The sequence below is a fragment of the Protopterus annectens genome, chromosome 1.part0 (genome assembly GCF_019279795.1).
Source record: "Protopterus annectens isolate FY-2018-M chromosome 1.part0, PAN1.0, whole genome shotgun sequence".
Classification (NCBI taxonomy): Eukaryota; Metazoa; Chordata; order Ceratodontiformes; family Protopteridae; genus Protopterus; species Protopterus annectens.
In genome coordinates, this window is record NC_056725.1 from 1,240,677,090 (window position 1) to 1,240,700,651 (window position 23,562).

The 23,562-nt window shown below is 43.4% G+C and overlaps 1 protein-coding gene across 1 annotated transcript in view; it reads left to right on the forward strand.

The window, feature by feature from the left end:
• HACE1 (HECT domain and ankyrin repeat containing E3 ubiquitin protein ligase 1) overlaps positions 1 to 23,562 on the forward strand; it is a gene marked incomplete in the record, with an annotated part of 1,502,717 nt that overhangs the window by 588,920 nt on the left and 890,235 nt on the right. The window contains 1 exon segment of the mRNA XM_044065909.1: positions 17,575 to 17,671. Coding sequence (XP_043921844.1) covers positions 17,575 to 17,671 — 97 coding nt within the window.

The following is a 23,562-nucleotide window of genomic DNA, read 5'->3' on the forward strand; positions in this document are numbered from 1 at the left end:
CAGTAGTTTTGTCTGAACAGGAGTCTGATGACTGTGATGCATCTGAATATGAAGACATGCAACTCCTCTCTGCTTATGAGGATTCTGATGCAGAGGACTCCATTCCATCAGGCTCTCCCCCCGAGGACGTTTCCTTTGGGGAAACCCTTCATACCTTAAGGAAGCATTTCCAATGGGAATGTCAGGACTACCATCAGACTCAGGGAATTCTTAGATCTTCCACAGCACAGACCCCTGGCTGTTCCACCAGTCCTGGATTTTGTGGACGATTCCTGGAATCCAGTTTGACTCCTGACACCCTCCTTCCTGGACCCAGCAAACCTGACCGGTATTACAGAGTCCCTGACTCACACAAATTTCTTTTTAAAAATCCTACTACTGACCTTGAAATAATTTCTCAAGGGCCTAAAGGAATTAAAGCAACCACTGCTAAGAATCCCACCCCCTCAGATAGGGATTCCTGAGCACTAGAGAGATCGGGTAAAAAAGTATACACCTCTGCTACTTTTGCTATCAGAACACTAAACTGACAGTTCCATATGCTAAAATTTCAGCAACATACCCTGAAACCCCTCAAACAAAAAGTGTCTTCCTTTCCTGCTTGTGCAGAATCTAAAGAGTTACAAGAGTTCATGCATTCGGCAAGTCATGTAATTAAACACACTGTGGTTTTGATGCCCTAGAAGCTTCTTGCAGGGCAGCAGTCACCAGTTCTGTCCTTAGAAGGCATGCATGGCTTAAGGAACAGCCCTTGCCAGACCATGTTAAATCTAAATTATTGGATGCACCCTTGCACAAAGACAACTTATTTGGCACTAAGGCAGAGGAGGTCTTAAAAAAAATGGACGAAAAAGCTAAATCTATGCAGACAGTTAAGGATTTCTTACAGGTCCAGCCACCCAAGTTCAGCAGGCATTACCCCTCAAAGCACTGGTCCTTTCCTGGTCCCACCAGGTCAGTTCAGCCCAGACCCCGTGGAAGCAGACCTCCCCAGACAGCAGCCACAGGGAATGCAGAGATCAAAACAGTGGAATTCTTCCACTTCAAAAAACAGGGATTTCTAAGCCACTCCCTCATGGTAAGAACTCACAATGTCTCTTCTCCTCCACCCCCTCTCTCTGCCCACCTTCACTTACCCCTAGGAGGAAAACTCTCCTTTCACACAAGCACCTGGGCCACCATTACCACTGACCGCTGGGTCCTCAGCATAGTGTCCCAGGGATACAAATTTTCTTTCCACACCCTTCCAACTCCAAAAGGGTTCCCAGATCTACCTCCAAATCAGTGGGCAGAGGTGCAAAAGCAAGTCCTTTCCCTACTCTCTGTGAGGGCAATAGAGCATGTTCCTGCAGAACAGAAAGGCCAAGGTTTCTACTCCAGACTTTTTGTGGTACCCAGAAAAGAGGGCACCTGGCACCCCATGCTCAATCTATCCATTCTAAACACCTTCCTGGTGATACCAAAATTCAAAATGCTCACCCTCCATCAGCTGCTACCCATGCTCTCCAGGGATGCTTGGCTAGCCACCCTAGATCTAAAAGAGACCTACCTCCACATTCCTATCAGGGAATCATGCAGGAAATATCTCCGTTTCAGGGCAGGATCTCTGCATGTTCAGTTCTCTGCACTTCCCTTTGGCTTATCTACTGCTCCCAAAGTTTTCACAAAATGTCTGGCTCCAGCCATTGCCTTTTGCAGACAAAGAATATCCAAATTTACCCATACGTAGACGACTGCCTAATTCTGGAAGACAGTCAGGAAAAGCTGCTCAAGCACCTGGCCTTTGTAAAGTCCCTACTGACCTCCCTAGGGTACACAATCAATGAAAAGAAATCCAAACAAGTACCCACCCAAAGGATTATATTCCTGGGAGCATGCCTGGGCACAGTATCCCAGATGACATTCCTTACACCAGAGAAGCAAACTTACGTGACAGCCTACTTCTCTCAACTAGCCACCAGACCCCAGTTATCTGCAAGGAAAATCCTGCAAGCTCTGGAGTTCATGGCATCTTTCATTCTACTCATTCAGTATGCCAGACTGCATATGAGGAAACTTCAATGGTACCTAAAAAGCCTTTGGTGTCAACACTCTAAAGACCTGGAAACTCTTTTACCCATGATACCTTGCCTCAGGTAAGATTTTCTTTGGTGGGCAGCAGCATGGTCCTACACCAAGGGACTACCTTTCTCACCCCCCCCCCGCCGCCCAGACCCTCATCACAGATGCATCAGACTGTGCCTGGGGTGCACACCTGGATGGCAGGTGCGTACAGGGCCAATGGAGCCCACAGCAAATCCATCTGTACATCAACCAAAAAGAGATGTTAGCCGTCCAGCACGCTTTGACAGCTTTCAAGCCCCTTCTCTCCCCAGGGGCTCTCCTGATCAAAACAGCCAACACCACTGTGATGTGGTATATCAACAAGTGGGGGAGGGACTCACTCCTACCTTCTATGCAGGCTGGTCATGACTGTTTGGCACACAGCCTCTGCCATGCAACTCCATCTGTTAGCAGAATTCCTGCCAGGTTCTCTAAACTCTCTGGCAGACCACTTAAGCAGAAATCTTCTGGACCCACACGAGAGGCAACTAGACAAAAGAACTTTCACCCTAATAACTCAGAAATGAGGCACCCCAAAGGTCAACCTCTTTGCCTCCCACCCCAACCATCAGCTCAGCAAGTTCTGCACCAGGGAGCATCACTGCATGGCTTGGAAAGTGGATGTTCTGTCCTTCCCCTGGGTCAGTCTATCGGCCTGTGCCTTTCCTCCACTACCTCTCATCCCCAGGGTACTGCTGAAAATAAGGGAGGAAAAAACAAGGACAATTCTTATTGCTTGAGACTAGCCTCGCCAGCACTGGTACCCACTGCTGCGCAGCCTGTCCCCTTTGCCACCATGGCATCTCACTCAGACCCCAACCCTCCTGACCCAGAGAGTAGGAGAATTCATGCATCCCCAATTGCAGACCCTCAATTTGCAGCTTGGCTTATTCCCTAACCACTGATAAATCTGCTAACCTAAGTAAACAGTTTCTAGATGTACGTGAGGCCAGACGCCCACGCACTAGAAAGTCCTATGCTGGCAAATGGAAAAGGTTCTGCACCTGGATTCAGGCTAAGGGCGCCGATACGGGACAGCCCTCCCTCCCTCTCATCCTGGATTACTTAGCTGACCTGCTACACAGTGGTCTCTCTTTTTCCTCTATTAAAATCCATGCCTCTGCTATCTCTGCTCATTTCCCCACTGAGCAGCCCCTTTTCTTACACCCTCTGATTAAACAATTCCTAAGAGGGGCTAGCAACTTGAGGGCACCCAGAAGAACACCTACCTTAGCTTAAGACCTTAACTTTGTGTTAGAAAAGCTCTCCCTGCCCCCCCTTAAAACCAGCATCTTCAGCAGAGTTAAAATTTCTCTCTTGGAAGACAGCTTTCCTTCTGGCCATCACTTCAGCCAGAAGGGTCTCTGTGCTACAAGCGCTCATGGCTGTGGAGCCCTTCATCATCTTCCATGCTGACAGGGTTTCCCTCAGAACTAACCCATCCTTCATGCCCAAAGTGGTGTCCAGTGTGGCTCTCAACCAATCCATTAATTTGCCCACCTTTTTCCCTAACCCACAGAACAAGGGGGAAAGGATCCTGCACACTCTCTAGATGTGCACAGACAGCTCATATTTTATCTAGACAGGACTTAATCCTTCAGAAAGTATGATCAGTTGCTGGTTAGCTTTGCTGCAGAGGCAGAGGGCAAAGCCATCTCCAAACAAATAATTTCCAAATGAATAGCACACTGCATTCTTTTCTGTTACAATCGACATGGAAAGCCTCCCCCTAAGGGGGTCAGGACTCACTCCACCAGAGCAGCCTCCACCTCTGCAGCTTTCTTCAGAGGAGTCCCCATCAGGGACATCCTGGAGGCTGCCACGTGGACATCTGTTCACACTTTCACCAAACATTACCACCTGCCTATTTTCTCCAAATCCAGGGCAGGGTTTGCCTCTGCAGTCTTGCAGGGCATGCTAGTCAGCCCCTAGTCTCCTTGACTGCCTCCACCTTTTTCCTCAGCTTTGGGAATCAACCCAAATGTGATGACTGCAGCAGTGAAACACGAAGAACATAGTACAGTTGTGTACACTTAGCATAAATATTGATGTTCGAGTGTATTCACTGTTGCACTCCTGGTTTCCATCCCTCCATACCCCTCTTCTTTCTTCTGTCTCCTTACAAGGGACATTTTGGTATTTACTTTCTACTGGTGGGGTTCTTCCACCATAACCTGGCTCCCAGTTGGGGGGGGGGGGCTCCTGAAAGGGCAAGAAAAACTGATGTAATGGCATCGGGTGCCTTACTTTTTACTACTGACGACTGATGTCAGTCCTGAAGTGACAGCAACCGACGCAGAAATACTAAGCCTCTGGTATTCGGGATGGCCGAGGGCTACCCTGGCAGGGATAACCCAAATGTAATGACTGCAGCAGTGAATACACTCTTGTCATCTACATTTCTGGTAAGTGTACACAACTGTAGTTTTTAGATCATCCCTCACCAGTCTGAATGTGAGCTTTTTCTTGTAGCAAAACTGAGTTTTTACTTGAAACTTGAGCATTTCACCTAGGCTCCTCTCTAGCTAAGGGGAAGTGGACTTTTAGCAGATAAAGCACCGCATCAATAGCTGTAGTTTTAGATACTGTCCCTAAACCTAAATGCATTGAGTGGAAGTTAGTTTGATATCAGTACACTTCCAGCCTACATCTCGTAATCTGTCTGTAGTGGGGTAGATAAACAGACTTGGTAGTGTGCATTCATATCCCTTGTTCAGAGAGAGATGCTTTGGGTTTGGCAGTGGGCTATAGACCAGAACATCACAGCTGTTCATATCCTTGGGGAAGTTAGTTTGCTGTGAATTTTTCTGAGGGCTGAATGCATCATGCTGAGTATAGGGAAAGAGAATTAATTTGTGCCATGGTCTTCTGGTAGCAGACTTCATATAGACTGGACAGACTTTTTGCCACACATTAAAGTACGACTCTCTCCCTTAACTTCAGTTTCTTCCCTCTTTACCCCTTCGCTTAACGGGACAAAGGAAAATCGGAGATGGATGAGTTCTGTCTGCTGTGGCTGGCATGATTTCTGGACATACCTTCTCTGATTCTCTGCCTGAGTTAGAGACCAGAACTCAGCCTTTTATCCCCCTTGGTTACTAGAAACTGTGTTTTCTTGCTTTCTGCTCTCTGATACTGTGGGAAATGGTCTATTCTTACTCCTTCTTTCTTGCCTTTAACTGTTGCTTATACTGATACCTTCATGACCTGGCGAACAGTAATATCTTTCCAAGCCCTGTTAATCCTGGCATACATCACCTGTTACCACTACCCAGTACAGGAACTCATTATTACTGAGAATCCACAGCCCCATTTCTCATCAAAACCTCACATACATTTTCACCTCGCATAACCTTAAAAAATGGTCAAACCTTTGTCATCAAAAAGGTCAGTTACTCAAAGGAGCAGAAACTGTCTTTGTATTACTGGTTGCTACATAATCAGAAAATGGCATAATCCAACCAAGCCTCCCTTAGAACAGCAACATCATCTAGCCAGTTTACTAAAGCCAGGTGACTTCCATCCTGTCCAAGGCCCAGCTGATCACAGAAAAAATTCTTCTACCACTCCACTGCAGAACTGCAAAAATGCATTTAGCAAAAATCTTCTCTAGCCCTTAAAATAGCTTACCTCAGTGTAGATAGCCTATGCAACAGAATCACTGACTTACATGCCTGGATTCGTATACATAATTCCACTATACTAATTATCTCTGAGGCATGACTTAAACCAACCCTCAAAGATGAGGAAATTACTTCTCAGTGCTATAGTATAATTAAGCAATAACCGACGACATGGTGTGGTATATTGAAGATTTACCCACAGTTGGTGTGGTTTAATCACGAGGGCAAAGCCTGAGTGATTAAATAAAGCCAACCATGGGTAAATTTCAGTATATCACAACCACGGAGTCGGTTTTTGCTATTATAATACAATGACATTATTTAAGAAAAAAAATACTTACTTTTCTTAATGTCTTTGTATAACGGCGCATTACTGTTCCACTGGTTGTGGTACACTGCTTCCTTGTTTTGATGTACTGAGCATGCGTATGGGACTTGTGTCCCACGTATACCCAGTACATCAATGCTTTAAAACAGAAGCAATGGAGAAAAGAAAGTCTCCGTTGCTCCGTTTTTTTCTTTCTTTTTTTTTTTTATTTGCTAAAAAAAAAAATGTTTTGAGCACTTTATACCAACTGAAAAAAGTCTGAGCGATCGGACCTTTTTCCGTTGGTATATTGTGGGATTTACAACGGGCACGCTGGCCAATCAGTGTGCACATTTTGGAATATTAATAGGGGGGGGGGTCATTGTATAATTTGAAATAAATAAAAATGTACAGGGGAGTAGCTTTTGTATACTGTCAGTAAAGCTAGAGATAATGGTAGACTTGTCTCTTCCTTATTTCAAAACTTGTCTAAAGCCTTCAACATGGTTTTATCACAGCGAACTTCTACTATAAATGTCCTCACTAGGTCTCTCTCAGCTCACCCTTCTGTGGTTCAAAAGCTGCTTGTCAAATAGGTATCAGTTAGTAAAATGGCACTCCACACTCTCTCCTTACCTCCTAGTCACTACTGATGTACCACAAGGCTGTATCCGTGGCCCCCTCCTCTTTAACATTTTCACCAACACCGACTACACATCCACACAACTGGCCACCCTAATATAGTATGTAGATGATTCCACTGCCATTTGCACATCTGACAACATGGTACACCTCCAAAAAATTAAATCCAGAAGCTTTAACAGCCATTGAAACATGTTTTCTTAACTCAAAACTCGTGTTCAACCCAAAAAAGACCATACTACTAGTTTTTCCATCAAGTCTCTTTCTCGGGGGGAAAAAAAAAACAAAATTTAAAGCCCTCTCTTGACAATACAACCATTAAAGTCACTTCTCATAGCAAATTATTAGGGGTGATTATTTGATGATGATCTTACATTGAACTTGCATATACAAAATTGCATAAAAATCTCATGAAAAACTAGGTATGCTTTACAGAGATAAAAACTTTCTCACCAGCGCAACTAAAATTACACTTGCCACTACTTATCTCCTCCTCACACTTATTTTTGGCTCTCCCATCCTTACCTCCAGGAGTCACAAAAATTAAAACCTGAACAATGCTATAACAAAGCTGCTAAATTTACAGCCAATATCCCTTTCAGAACCTGCCACTGTATAGCACTAAAAAGCCTAAATTGATTAGAACTGCTTCATCAACTAGCGTATACAGCTTCTTACCACCTATAAAATTATCCAGCATCCATCTGCCTGCCTAGCACTTAAAAACATTCTACATAACTATGTTCCCAGTTGGTAATTGTGATCCAGTGACCAAAAACACCTCTCTGTCTGCAAACCTAGCAAATCTGCTGGGCATTTTCTGTACTCATGCAAGGTTGCTGAGGCCTGGAACTTCTTACCTGCATCCATCAGGTCAATACCTTCCCTCCCATCTTTCAGAAATCACTCTGAAAGACTTCCTAGCTAATGTCTGGCTCTGTTCTCTTCTTGCTCAAAACTAACGTAAACTATAAAAATGTGAACAAGTACCTTTTCATCCCTTATACCTCCTTACTCTCCCTTCTTCACTTACTTCCTTACTTTTATCAAATTCTTTTCCCTGATTTTCTCTGTAAATGTACAAGTCTGTTTTCCCTCACCTCATATTGCAATATGTGTTTTGCATTAGACTAACTTACCTTTAATTTCTCTACAAACTGTCTAAAATCTCTTTAAATGTTAAATGATTGTCATATAACTTGTATTGATTCTTGCATCTAATTTGTTACAGTTATTTAAACTGTAGATGTTTTTGTTTTATTTTTGAAGATTGTAAAATTTTTGATGTTCATCGTGTTACACTGCTGCAGTCATTACACTTGGGTTATCCTGCCGTCAAGCGGTCCCGCAGTCGGCCAGAGTTCCAAAGTCGTGGTCCGGCATCGGTTGCTGTCGCCTCCTCCCTGACGTCAGTGCGACAGGGGTATATAAGATGCAGCTGATGCCATTTTCTTCAGTCTTTCTTGCCGCGTGGTGCCCAAAGCAGAAGCCGTTCGCAAGTGCTGGTAGGCCGACTCCTGAGATTTTCATTCCGAATCCAGAACTAAAGTCTTCTAAAAAAGCTAAGTACCCCGTTGGGGAAACTTTTTCTTGCCTCAGACCGATGTCAGTAAAAGTTAATAACTGTATTTCTTGTGGGAAGCAAATACCTCATAAGGATTTCCACTCCTATTGTATTCCATGCCTAGGCTCTGACCACGACGTCATTGGTTGTCGGTTTTGTGCTAGGTTTAACAAGCGCACTATTAAACATCGGTTTGATTTTGCCTGACATTATTTTGATAGAAAATTCAATTACACCATGCCGTCGGAAATTCCGACGACCGCAATGCATAAAAAGCGCACGGACAAGGACAGGCATCCGAGGCCCAAAACGGATGACGGGGCCTCTTCTAGGCCAGTCACCGGTTCTCCGGTTTTCAGCGAGGCGCCTACGCAGCCCCTGACGACTGCTTCCACAGAACCACAGACTGCCTCCGACTCCCACGTGGAGCTGGCTGGCCCTTCGGACGCACTAGGCCTTCAGTTTACCGATCCTAAACCTACAGAGGAAACCGAAGTAGCTGAGCAATCCACAGCTACAGAGGGTGTTTTCAGACCTACCCAGTTAACTATTAAACCCTCTGTTAAGTCTAAGCCCCCCTTAAAGGCTAAGAAACAGACACAACTCTCTCTCCAGGACAGGCTTCCATGCCTAAGAAACGAATGCTAAAAATGGCCGAGGACCTAATCACCCTGATCAGGGGGTCCCATCCCCCTCCTGATAAAAGGCCCAGGCAGGATGCAGACTATGAATCTTCTGACCAGGTGTCCATTTCCTCTGACTCTTCCTCGGACCTAGGATATTCTTTACCCCCTTATGAGGATTCTGATGCTGAGGAATCAATTCCATCAGTCTCTCCGCCTGAGGATTACCCCTTTGGGGAAACCTTACATACCATGAGAGAGCATTTCCATTGGGAAGGCCAGGATTACTCAGAATCCAAGAAAAGACTCAGAGACTTCCTTTTATTGCCCCAACACAGACCCCTTGCTATCCCACCAGTTTTAGACATTGTGGATGATGTGTACACTGAATCCAGTTTGAACCCTGACTCCTTACCCCCAGCCCCAGTTAAAACTGATAGATATTACAGAGTCCATGACTATCACAAATTTGTGTACAAAAGCCCTGTTGCTGACCCTGAAACTATTTCTCAGGGACCCAAAGGGATTAAGACCTCATCAGCAAAAAACCCAGTTCCCTCTGACAGAGATTCCAGAGCATTAGACAGATGGGGAAAGAAGGTATATACGTCTGCCACTTTAGCAGTGAGAGCCTTGAATTGCCAGTTTCACATGCTAAAATATCAGCAATTTTTGATATCTCAGTTAAAACAAAAGATGCTTCCAGATTCAGATCCTCCTAACTTAAAAGAAATGCAGGATTTATTGCATGCAGCTGAACAAGTAGGAAAACATAGTTTGCAATGTGGGTTTGATTCCTTAGAGGCCTCCTGTAGAGCAGCAGTTACAGGCTCTGTCCATTATAAGGCATGCTTGGTTAAAAGAACATATGTTACTAGATCATGTTAAGGTCAAACTATTGGATGCACCTTTGCAGTGGGATGTGCTGTTTGGAGTTAAGGCAGAGGAGGTATTAAAGAAGATGGAGTATAAGGCAAAATCTATGCAAACGGTGAAAGATTTCTTACAGGTTCAGCCTCCTCGTTGTAGCAGAAATTGGCCAACAAAGAATTGGTCCTTTCCAGTCACAGATAGACCTCAAAGGGGCAGATACAGACGTCCAAAAGGTAGAGGTCAGACGCAAGGCCCTTACAGGCCTCGACAATGGGGCACACCAGGCCAAAAAGAAGGGGAAGACAGGCCTCAACCTTATAAAAAACAGCCTCAATGACTTTCCACTACAGCTGCCAAACAGCTCTCTCTTGGCAGCCCCCTTAGGAGGAAAACTGGCACTTTTCTATCACAACTGGCATTGCATCACCAAAGACAAATCAGTTCTCAACATTGTATCTCAAGGTTACAGGTTCCATTTCCACACCTTTCCAAGGCTAAAAGGAATGCCAAATCTGCCACCAAATCAATGGGCAGAGGCTCAAAAACAAATTACAGCACTCATGGACATGAGAGCTATTCAAAAGGTACCACCACAGGAACAAGGACAAGGATTTTACTCAAGATTCTTTCTGGTTCCCAGAAAGGACAAAGCCTGGAGACCCATTCTGGACCTTTCTACACTAAACACTTACCTGGATGTTCCGAAATTCAAGATGTTGACACTACAGCAGCTTCTTCCCATGCTGGGCAAGAAAGCTTGGCTCGTGACTTTGGACCTCAAAGAGGCATACCTGCATGTCCCTATCAGACAAAATTGCAGAAGATACCTCAGATTTCTAGCTGGTTCAATGCACTATCAATTCTCTGCACTGCCCTTTGGCTTATCTACTGCGCCCAGGGTCTTCACAAAGTGCCTGGCACCAGTAATTGCATTTTGCAGGCAAAAAGGAATTCAAATTTATCCATACATGGACGACTGCCTGATTCAAGCAGAGAGCAAGGACATTCTACTAAAGCATCTGGCATACGTAAAAAAGTTATTAAGTTGCCTGGGATACACAGTAAATGAAAAGAAATCAAAACTAGTGCCCTCACAACAGATAATATTCCTGGGTGCCAGCTTGAACACAACGGCCCAGATGGCTTATCTCACGCCAGACAAGCAAGGACAACTGACTAAATATTTTCAATTAATGGCAACAAAGACCCAACTCCCTGCAAGAAAAATTCTGCAGGCCTTGGGCTACATGGCATCTTGCATACTACTAATTCCATATGCCAGACTGCATATGAGGAAACTACAATGGTACCTAAAGAGTGTATGGTCTCAACAGTGTCAAAGTTTGGAAACAGTTATACCACTAATTCCTTGCCTACAACAGGAGTTTCGATGGTGGGCACAAGCTTGTCACCTCAACAAGGGACAGCCTTTCACTCAACCCACAGCCAAGCAAACACTGACAACAGATGCATCGGATTACGCCTGGGGAGCACACATGGCAGGAAAATGTATCCAGGGCGAGTGGCCCACAGAGCAAAGACATCTCCACATCAATCAAAAAGAGATGCTAGCTGTATAAAATGCTATTATAGCTTTCAAAGACCTACTGCATCCAGGACAATTACTATTCAAGACAGACAACACCACAGTTATGTGGTACATAAACAAGCAAGGGGGCACACACTCCTACCCCCTCTGCAGACAAGCCATGACCTTGTGGAACACACCTCTAAACTACCAAGTTCATCTGCAAGCACAATTCCTGCCAGGAGAGAAAAACACACTGGCAGACGACCTAAGCAGAAACATTATGGACCCACACGAATGGGAATTGAACCCACAAATATTCAGAATGATAACACAAAAATGGTGGAGCCCGGACATAGATCTATTTGCTACCCCAAAGAACTGCCAATTACAGAAGTTCTGCACAAGGAGCTACCATCCACAAGCATGGAAAGTGGATGCCCTCTCATTCAGCTGGAAAAAACTACAAGTATACGCTTTCCCCCCTTTACCTCTCCTTCCAAAGGTACTCATAAAAGCCAGGCAGAAGAGCCAAAAATGATATTGATTGCACCAGACTGGCCACGCCAACACTGGAACCCAGTCTTAAAGAACTTGACACAAGAACCACCCTGGATTTTACCACAAATTCCACAGTTGCTGACTCAGCACAACAGTCTGGTACTTCACAGCCAGCTAAAGACCTTAAATCTAGCTGCATGGAAAATTCCTTAGTCAAGCAAGCAATGCCTCTCTCCAAAGCTGTTATGGATGTCATTCTGGAAGTCAGAAGGCTTAGCACCAGGAAAACATACTCGGACAAATGGAAGAGATTCTGTGCCTGGAACCAGGTGCACAGCCTTGACCCTGTAGTCCCAAACATTCCTCAGATACTGCAATACTTAACTGAGATGCTGGACAAGGGCCTCTCTTTTTCTTCCATCAAGATTCACGCCTCAGCTATCTCTGCTCATTACAACACGGATCCACCAATTTTTTTCTAATCCTTTGCTCAAACAATACCTCAGAAGGGCTAAAAACATAAGACCGCCCCGTAGAGCACCAACACCTACTTTAGACCTGAATTTTGTTTTGGAAAAATTAACTTTACCTCCTTTTGAGCCAGCTAACACAGCAGAATTAAAATACATCTCTTGGAAAACTGCTCTGTTACTGGCAATAACATCGGCACGAAGAGTTTCAGAATTACAGGCACTAATGGCAGTGGAACCTTTCCTCATCTTCCACCAGGACAGGGTGTCTTTAAGAACCAACCCTACGTTTATGCCAAAAGTGGTATCAAGTGTGGCTCTAAACCAAACTATTCACTTGCCAACTTTTTATCCACAACCACAGAACAAAGGGAAGAGACTACTACATTCTTTGGACATTCACAGACAGTTACGCTTCCACTTGGACCAAAACCAAAGTTTTCAGAAAATGTGAGCAATTATTGGTAGCATATGCTGCAGGAGCACAGGGAAAAGCCATTTCAAAGCAGACTATTTCAAAATGGATAGGACACTGTATACGTTTCTGCTATACCCACCATGGGAAACCTGTACCTAGCAGCATTAGATCTCACTCCACCAGGGCAACAGCCACTTCAACTGCCTACCTCAGAGGAGTACCTACCAAGGATATTTTGGAAGCAGCAACATGGAGTTTTGTGCATACCTTCACCAAACATTAACATTTGCCTTTATACTCCAAATCCAGAGCTGGCTTTGCCACTGCTGTACTGCAGGGCCTTATAGCCACCCCTAATGCCTTATAGATCCAGCCTCCCTACCTCAGCTTTGGGATTCCACCCAACTGTAATGACTGCAGCAGTGTAACACGATGAACATAGTACAGTTTTGTACCTACCATAAATGTAGATGTTAGAGTGTTGACACTGCTGCAGTCCAGGTTATCCTCCTTCCTTCCCCTCTTACTTTCTGGTACTTACCTAGGGCATATACTCTTTATTACCTATGGGAAGTATTTGCTGATAACTAAAAATGGTTGTTTGCTTTTCTTTTGTATTTTTTACTAGCAATTTGTATTGCCTACCTATTTGGGGGCACCTGACATCTGGGGCAAGAAAAATTGAAGAAAATGGTATCGGCTGCATCTTATATACCCCTGTCGCACTGACGTCAGGGAGGAGGTGACATCAACCGACGCCAGACCAAGACTTTGGAACTCTGGCCGACTGCGGGACCGCCTGACGGCAGGATAACCCAAGTGTAATGACTGCAGCAATGTTTACACTCGAACATCTACATTTATGGTAGGTACAAAACTGTACTTTCTTAAAATGTTTTGTAAATAATCTGGAGTTTTTCTCCGTGGGCCGCTGCTGAAAATGGGCTTCTACCCAGTCGGACTTTCCTAATGATCAAATGTCAATAAATAAGTAAATGTACCAAAACAATCTACAGCTTACTACACACCAATACATAATCCTATCCTTTGATAATGCTGAAACAGTAATTGCTTTCCTCATAGTAACTTATTAAAAAAATAGCATTGCTGGCTTATGCATTTTTCTAAGTAGAAATAATGTCCTCCTGTCAGAAAACATCTTGTCATGGATCACCACTAATATAAGGCAACAAACAATAATTATGGGCAACCTCAGCAATGTCTTGGGCACCCCATCACCCTCTATGCGAGATCCACATATCAGCCTCTTTGAATTAACTCAGCTATTTAATGCCCCCACCTGATGACAGATCTTCACACAGTGCTGCCCTTGACTGGATAGTGTTACCCAAGGCAGAAACGTACAAAATGGAATTCTTCCAGACAGTTTAACTGACCATCATCAAACTTATCTTATCAGACACCATTGTAAACTTCCCCACACTTAATTTAATGAGATCTCTTACAATACTATATTACTTATCTTCAATCCCCCTTGAAGGGAAAAATAAAAGTACATGTAGCCCAGTGGCTCAGTACGACTACTAAACAGAATAAGAGAGAGGAATAAGACCCGGGATGCAGTGCAAAAATAAATCCCCATAACCTACTAAAGCATAAGCAACTAAGAAACCAATCTGAATCACAGATCTACTTTGATAAAAAAGAGCTTACAAGAAATTCCAGTCAGTAAATCAAAGGAATTTTGGGCAACAAGAAATTCCAGTCAGTAAATCAAAGGAATTTTGGGCAACTATCAACAGACTAATAAAACGGCAAAACACACAAAAATCCTTTGCCCACAGAATCCAAATACTCCATTTCTATCAAAATTAATGAACATATTGTAGCAGCTGCCTCCTTTGTAGCATAACAACAGAATAGCCATAGATCAGCAACTCCAACCAGTATAAGGAAAACCACCTCCATATTTTCTGTACATCCTGTTTCTACAGTTACCATTAGAACACTTCTACACAAAATAGAACTTAATACTGTAGTAGCTGATAACGTTCTCGTTGAGTATATCTGAGTAGTTGCAGAGTCTTTAGCATACCTAGTATCCATTCTAATCAACAGAACCATAGCAGAATCTTGCATGCATACACTCTGGAAAAACCCAATATTATACTGTTACATAAAGGAGGTAACTCCACTGAACTTAGACTATTGAGCCATTGCAATTCTCTTATCACTGTTGACAACTCTTCAGAAGTCTGTGCACAGACAAGTGCTACACCTCACCAATAACAAACTCCTTTCCTCTACACAACATGGATTCCAAACGTATCATAGTACACACTGAGACTGCCTGACTGCCCTTTCTTGACACAGTAAACCAAAACCTGGGTAATGGCCAATTGCTGTCTACCCTTCTCCTTAACCTTCATAAGGTTTTTGCTAGTGTATCGTACATCTTTCTAATGCACAAACTTTCTCCCTGGGTATAAATTACACCACTTCATCCTGGTTTAGCAGCTACCTATGCATTTTGTAAAATGGCAGGAATCTATGTCTGCTCGCCTTCCAGCACAAATAAGAGGTCCTGAGGGCTGTATTCCAGGGAAACTCCTTTTCAGTATTTTCAGTAATGGTATACATACTCCTACTAAACAGGCCTTTGTAGTACAATGATTCAGCAGTAGTATGTTCAGCCTAATATCCCATGCAGTTCCAAACACTAACCTACGAGGCCTTATATTTAAAGAATTGCTCTTGCATTCATTGTTATTTCTCAGTGCCCCTAAAGCTGATCCTTTTCACACCAACTCAAAACCCAACCTATGCACTTAACATAAATGCATCTTCGGTCAGTAACACCAGGATTCAGCAACTTACCAGTGCAGATCTCTTAGGAATCATAATAGATAAAAATCTGAAATTTGACCAACACGTCCAAGTTATCAGAAAAAGCCTGTAATCTTGTCCTTTACAAAGCTAAACTGTATCTTGGCACTTAGAATTGTAGTCATTGCTGTCTCCTTTTAGACTGCGTATCCTACTGTATGCCTTCTCCATCTTCACTAACTTGCAAATAGGGCAAAAGGTGAAATCAGAACAAACCCGCAGTAAAATTGCAAGTTTGCCATCAGTTGTCACAACAGAGTCTTTAATACTCAGCTGTTAAGAAGTTGCAATAGTTAGAACTTCCAAACCTTTAATCTGAGGGACCCCATCCTGCATTTGTTGTTGCTGCCCTTGACTCTAAATATAGAAATGCAATAGTGGAGATGTAAAGAAGTGTTGGGAAAATCTGTTGTGTATAATCACTTGCTTTGCATTATACTATTGTATCAAACCCTTTATATTTTGATGTATTGTACTGTAATTGCTTGTCTGTATAGTATTCTAAATATTGTAACAACATATGCTTGAGCTAATAATTTGTACCCATTACAATTCTTGTATTGTTGTAGAGCTTTTTTTTCCTCTAGGCCTCCACTGAAAGACTACTTTGCTCAGTTGGACTTTCTCAGTTAAACACAATAAATATATAGATAAGTAGGTAGGTAAGTAGATCTTAGTTTAAGCCAAGAAATCCTCCTTAGCTAGAGCCAGTAGCTAGCTCCTCCTCAGGCCTTGCCTCTTCATTTAAAACATGTTTCTCCTGTTACTGATGTTTACAGTTCTTTTTTGGGGGCCCCCCTACCCCTCACTGTTGGGGTCTGTCCTTTGGTCTACCAAGAGCCTATGAATACTCCTCCCATGGGCTGACAAAATTTTGCCATACCCTTATGACAGGTGGGCCCTCCCTGTTCAGAGAGTAATTGCCTTGCGGCATCTTCTTAAATGTTATATCCACCCCACTTTATGAAGGGTGAGAAGCAGAAGGTGGGCATCATATGTGCAGCTAGATGAGGAACTTTTGTTACCTATACAATGATTAGTTGAACCCTAACTGAAATGTGTGTAATGTAGTCACCATGCATGGTGACTTGCCTGATTAGGTCTTTTCTGCTATGAGGCAGTCAACAATTTGACTCAGGCCTTTCCTGCTACTAAGCAATTGGTAGCCTTCTTTGTATCTAGATTACAGCTACCTGTCTACACTAGAAGGTGGCAGGCTGCAGGTAGAATCTCATGCCCTTCCCCTGGAATGGGCAAACTGACACAAGCCTCTTGCGCCTTCCTCAGCCACCTAACTCCTTCTGCACTGAGCTGCTAATCAAATTCTGGTTGTTTGGGTTATAGTTAGAGCTCCATCCCAGGGTGGCACAGAGACTGAGAGTGCTTTTCTAGTTCATTGAATGATTTCACAGCTTGCACTGGCTGGATGTGGAGGCATGGCATCTTTAAGCACAGGAGCAAGAGAAAACTCTGAGTTGTACTGAAGCAGAAATAATCCGTAGAGAGAATCCTAACATTTGTTTGCTACAGAAGGTTTCTTTCTGATTATTATTATTTTTTACCACTAGTATCCACTGATCATCAACTCTTTGTGAATCAGCCCATTCATTCCCCCATCATCAGGTGTAAAGGTCATCCAAGAGGGAGCATCTTTAGGGTAGCCATTAGCTGCAGTCCATGAGTGGGATGTGCAGTCAGCACTGTTCCATCCCTCACTTCCACAGGGGAATAACATCAAGAGGACTACCCCAGCCACAAGAAGCACTGCACAGTTGTTTGCATGGTCTCCATGAGGGAAGGAACTTGTGAGTGCGTGCCCCTAAGTTTGTACCCATAACCCCCCAAGATAGACACACCATCTTCCCTGGCTACTTTGTCAAGCACTCAGGCAGCAACTTGAATGTGGGTCACCTGGGCTATAATTAGGGCTATATCCCTCTGTGTCACAAGTGAAGATTTTTTCTTTTCTATATAAATTGATATGGTGAGAACTTGTTTGTTATTTATGGGGTTAGGAAATAAATTTATGATATGCTGTAGTTTTTGTTTCTGAGATTGTATTCACTTTTTTACAGCCATGGGCAAAGAGACACAGCACAAATACTACTTTCACGAGGGGCAAAATATCAACCTGATAGAAATGGTATTACTCCATTGGACCTCTGTGTACAGGTATGGACCAATACAGCAGTTACAAGTCTGTTAATGTTGTTGTGTGTAAATTTTTTTGTAACAGATGTGGTACATTTAAGTCATTCTGATGAATATCTGTCAGCTCATTGGATGTTCAAGTAATCCTTTTACTTGACCAGATTGAATTGGTGTCTGTCCCATAATAATTATGATAATGTGATTCCTGTAATGTTATTTTTTATCAAAATGTACCTTAGCTAGTTCCCTTCCCAAGCATGGCTGCTAAGCATCTCTTTGTTTCTTTATGCACAAAACAAAGCAGACAGGAAGGATGAGTTGACATTTGAAGCAAAAGACAGTTAGTTAGAAGTCCTTTTTTATGTTAGAAAACAAAGAAACAACACTTGACAATGTGCATCATTTATACCAAATGGTAAAACCTACTCAGATGTGGTGAACATTGTCAAAATCATGACAAATACATTTAATGCAAGTTTCACTCAAGACTACTGTCCAAAGCCAGTTCCTGTAGTTCTAAACTCCACAGCATCACTAAGCAATATGTACTGAAAGTGCTGTCCAAGGAGAACACTTCATACTTGGGACCAGATAACTTACCTGTCTGTTTGATACAGTTCCAGCCACATCCTGACAAAACCTCTCCATAAGCTGTTAAGCCTAAGCATGGCTATAGATTCAGTCCCTGACGTAGGGAACATAGCACTGGTGATGCCCCTCCATAAAGTTGACCTACTACTGACCCCAGAACCTAAAGGCCTGTCAGCCTGGAAATTCTTGTTTGTAAGACAATAGAACACATTACAACAGTTTTGATTCACATCAGCATTAAAAATCTAGGTCCTGTGTAATGAACCTAGTTAACTTTTTGAGAAGGTACCTCAAACTGTTGACAGCAGCCACACTGTACCTGCAGCTTACCTCAATCTGCCCAATGTATTTGACACCATCCCCGTGTTGGCAAAATTAATAAACTAAATGCATTACAAATAGATCCCTATGTGACAAGGTTAATAGGAAATCTGTTAAAAGACAGAACCCTCATGGTGCGGCTAGCAGGGGCAGCATCGGAGAACATTAAAGTGACTAGTGGTGTCCCACAATACTTAGAGATGGGATTGCTTTTTTTTATTATTTGCTTCTGTGAGTTGCAGACTAAAATTCAAGACCTATGGTTAACCAAGTTTGCGGATGACTGTAAACTGGGAGCATTTGTCAGATTGCCCCCCAGCAGGAATTTACACTTAAAATTGCTCAGTGTATTGAAAATGGGCTTAAATTAAATGCCAAAAAATGCAACATTATTGCATTTGCAGGCAAACTGTCTTCCCAGGTTATAGAATTGACAATACATAACTTCAAAATGAAAATGTAGTTGGAGACCTGGGAACTTGGGTTGATAATTCCCTCTCCTTTGACCACCATGTAGCAACATTTGTCAGGCAATCCTTCTGTGTGAAACATTTGATTAGCAAGCGACTGTCATTGAGATCTAAAGAGGTTATTGTCCTCTTTTTAAGCACTGAGCAGAGCAGTTATAGAATAAAATGTACCCTTTGCGATGTACCTCACCATACATATCAGTCGGAAGGGCACCAGAGGTTCCTAACAAAGATAATAATATGCTTAAAATCCTAAAGTACAAGAAAGACTAGAAGCAATGTCTCTTTTTGTCTTATAGGCTTATCAGAGGAGTCCTATGCTATAGCATGCAAGCAATCAGAGACTCAGTATATCTCTTGTACCTTCACAAATCAAACAATCCCACAAATATGAGAACCGGAGAACTTACAGAATATCTTGAATCGGTTTACCTTCTTTTAGGATAGTCAGAGTATATGCTGGCGGTAAAGATCTGAAAGTAGTTTTGGATAATGTACCGATGCTGAAGGTCCAGGTGTCATATTACCATCTTTCTTCATTGTGAGGAGTATCATCAGATCAAACATCTCCTCCTTTTTGCTGAGTTAGGTTGTAGCTATGGTTGGGGTACTGCTGTATTCTTTACCTGGGATTGTTGGATAAAAGGTTTTATTTGTCTAGAACTTTGCCCTGGTTTTTCTACATTTTTTTCACATTACCTTGAAACTGCAGGATTTGTGTCATTCTCTGTTGCAACTAGATATGTATTTAATATCTTATTATTTAGCTGATGTGCATTGCTCAGTCTCAGATCTCCTCTGAGTAAGAGCTAGCAGATGTTCTTCGTGTTTCACTGTTGCAGTCATCACACTTGGGTTATCTGCCTGCAGGTAGCCCTCAGTCGGCCCGAATACCAGAGTCTTGGGATTTCTGCGTCGGATGCTGTTGCCTCTTCCATGACGTCAGGGGTATAAAACATGCAGCCGATGCCATTACATCAGCTTTTCTTGCTGTGCGGGAGCCCGAAGCAGAAGCAGTTCACAAGTGCCAGTCGGTCGCTACCTGAAATGTTCGTTTTTCGAGTTTCAAACCTGAAGTCTTCTAAAGCTAAGTACCCCGTTGGGGATCCTTTTTTCTTGCTCTAACCGATTTCAGAAAAGGTTAACAATTGTCTTGGCTGTGGAAAGCAAATACCTCACAGAGATTTTCATTCTTACTGCGTCACCTGTTTAGGCCCAGACCACGACGTCCCTCGCTGTCTGTTTTGTGCCTTGTTCAACACCCAAACTATTCATCGTCGGGCTGTCTTTGTCACCAAATTGTTTCGCTCTCGTTCTCTGTATTCTGAAATGGCTTTGATAAGCCATCCGACTACCAATCTTCCGAAAAAACGTAAGGCTAAAGACAGAGACAGACCGCATAGGTCCAAAACTGCTGACGATGCTGCCGTTACGCTAGATGCCAGTTTGCCAGTACTCAGTGAGGTGCTTTTGCAGCCCCTGATATACGGTTCTACAGATTTGCAGGCCTCTTCTGAGACCCTTTTGGAGTCTGGTATGCCGCAAAATGCTTCTTCGACTATGGATCCTGTGGATGTCTCTACCTTGGATGGGTCCGGAGTCGCTGTGCAGGCACCGGCTTTTGAGGGTGTATTCAGACCTTCTGATGTTCGTATTAAACAGACTACTTCATTTCTGTATAAAACTAACAAATTTCTCAGGCCCAGAGTTCGCACTATGCCTAGGAAACAGATGACCAAAGCGCATTCTCAAGCTCCCATGCCACCGAAACAAATGCTTAGAATGGCTGAAGACCTTATTACTTTAATTTAGGGGAAGCCAGCCTTTCCCCTCTAAAAGACAAAGAATTGATTTTCTTTCTGATTCTACAGACAATGAGTCCGATGACTCTGACCCCTCTGATTACCAGGATATACCCTTATTTACCTATGAGGATTCAGATGCAGAGAATCCCATTCCCTCTGCCTCCCCCCAGAGGACTTTTCTTTCAGTGAAACCTTGCATACCCTAAGAGAGCATTTCCGCTGGGAATGCCAGGACAACCCACAGTCCAAAAAGAGACTCAGGGAATTTTTAAACTTGCCTCAGCACAGGCCTCTAGCTATACCCCCTGTCCTGGATATTGTAGATGTCTTCATGGAGTCCAGTCTTACCCCTGATACTTTACCACCAGCTCCTGGAAAGTCTGACAGGTACTACAGAGTACCTGACTCTCACAAATTTCTCTTTAAAAATACTACTGCGGATCCAGAGACCATTTCTCAGGGACCTAAAGGTATTAAAGCTACTACAGCCAAAAACCCTACCCCTTCAGACAGGGATTCTAGGGCTTTAGACAGACGGGATAAGAAGGTATATACCTCCGCATCTCTTGCCATCAGGGCTTTAAATTGCCAGTTTCACAAGTACCAGCAGCATATTATGGAACTAATTAAACAAAAATGTTGTCGATTCCTGATTGTGCAGAAAATAAAGATTTACGAGAGTTAATGCATTGTGCAAACCAAGTTGGTAAACATACGTTGCAGTGCGGTTTTGATGCCTTAGAAGCATCTTGCAGGGCTGCTGTCACTGGCTCTGTTCTGAGAAGGCATGCTTGGCTGAAGGAACAAATCTTGCCAGACCATGTCAAAGCAAAATTGCTAGATGTTCCATTAAACCAAGAATGTTTGACACAAAAGCAGAATAAGTTCTTAAAAAGATAGAGGAAAAAGCTATGCAAACTGTTAAAGATTTTTTACAGGTACAGCCACCTAGATTCAGTAGGCATTGGCCTTCAAAAAACTGGTCCATTCCAGTCCCTCCTAGACCTTCTCAGTCCAAACCCAGGGGCAACAGACCGCAAAGGCTACAGTCTCAGGATATGCACTGATCTAAACAATGGAGTGTCATTCATCCTTCCCAGCCATGCTCAAGTACTTGCACCCCTAGGAGGAAAGCTTGCCCTACATGCAAAAAACTGGGAGTATATTACCCAAGACCAATGGGTCTTAAACATTGTATCCCAGGGATACAGATTCTACTTCTACTTACTGCCACCCCCAAGTGGATTGCCAGACCTTCCTCCAAACCAGTGGGCAGAGGCCCAAAAGCAAGTACTTTCTTTTCTCAGTATCAGGGCTATTCAACCTGTTCCAACAGAGCAAAGGGGACAGGATTTCTACTCCAGACTGTTCCTGGTGCCCAGAAAAGAGAACTCCTGGTGCCCTATTCTGGATCTGTCAATTCTCAACACTTTCCTAGTGGTACCAAAATTCAAAATGCTTACACTCCAGCAGCTGCTTCCTATGCTAGCCAAAGCCTCCTGGCTGGTCACCCAGACTTAAAAGAAGCTTATCTGCACATTCCCATAAGGGAATCTTGCAGGAAATACCAACGTTTCAGGACAGGCTCTATGCACTATCAGTTCTCTGCACTTCCCTTTGTGAATACCCTGGGCGCAGTAGATAAGCCAAAGTGCCTGGCTCCAGCCATTGCGTACTGCAGGCAAAGAAATATTCAAATTTACCCATACTTGGGTGATTGCCTGATTCAGGCGGACAGTCAGGAATTCCTACTTTAGCACCTGACGTTTGTAAAGAGACTCCTAACTTCTCTGGGGTATACCATCAGTGAAAAGAAATCACATCTGGTACCCAGCTCAAAGATTGTATTCCTGGGAGCAAGCTTGAACACAACTTCCCATATGGCATTTCTCACTCCAGAAAAGCAGTTTGACAAATTACTTCAAACTACTGGCCACCCAAACCCAGCCATCTGCTAGAAGAATACTGCAAGCCCTATGGTTGTTGGCCTCATGCATTCTCCTAATTCCATATGCGAGACTGCATATGAGGAAACTTCAATGGTACTTAAAAGATCTCTGGTGTCAACATTCTCAGGACCTGGAAACAGTGATTCCTATCATTCCTTGCCTAAGGACACAGTTCCTTTGGTGGGCAGAGGCTTGCAACCACAACAAGGGACTCCCTTTCACTCAACCCCCCACCTCCCAAACCCTGACAACAGACACATCAGACTATGCATGGGGGGCTCGCATGGCAGGCAAATGGAGCCCAGGACAAATTCACCTGCATATCAATCAAAAAGAAATGTTAGTTGTACAGAATGCACTGATAGCCTTCAAATACCTTATCCTTCCAGGACAAGACAACACCACAGTTATGTGGTACATAAACAAGCAGGGGAGAACTTAGTCCTACCCACTCTGCAGGTTAGCCATGGCTCTGTGGAACACAGCTTTGAGGAATCAAATGCACCTGCAAGCTCAATTCTTGTCAGGCAAACAAAATTCACTGGCAGACTAATTAAGCATAAAATCAATGGACCCACATGAGTGGAAAATGGAACCCAACTCATTCAAACTTCTAATCCACAGGTGGGGGACACCAGAAGTGGACCTCTTCGCTTCCCCCCAAAACCATCAACTGAGCAGATTCTGCACCAGAACTCCCCACAGCCAAGCAGGGAAAGTGGATGCTTTATCCTTTACATGGGAAAACCTCTCAATCTATGCCTTTCCCCCTCTGC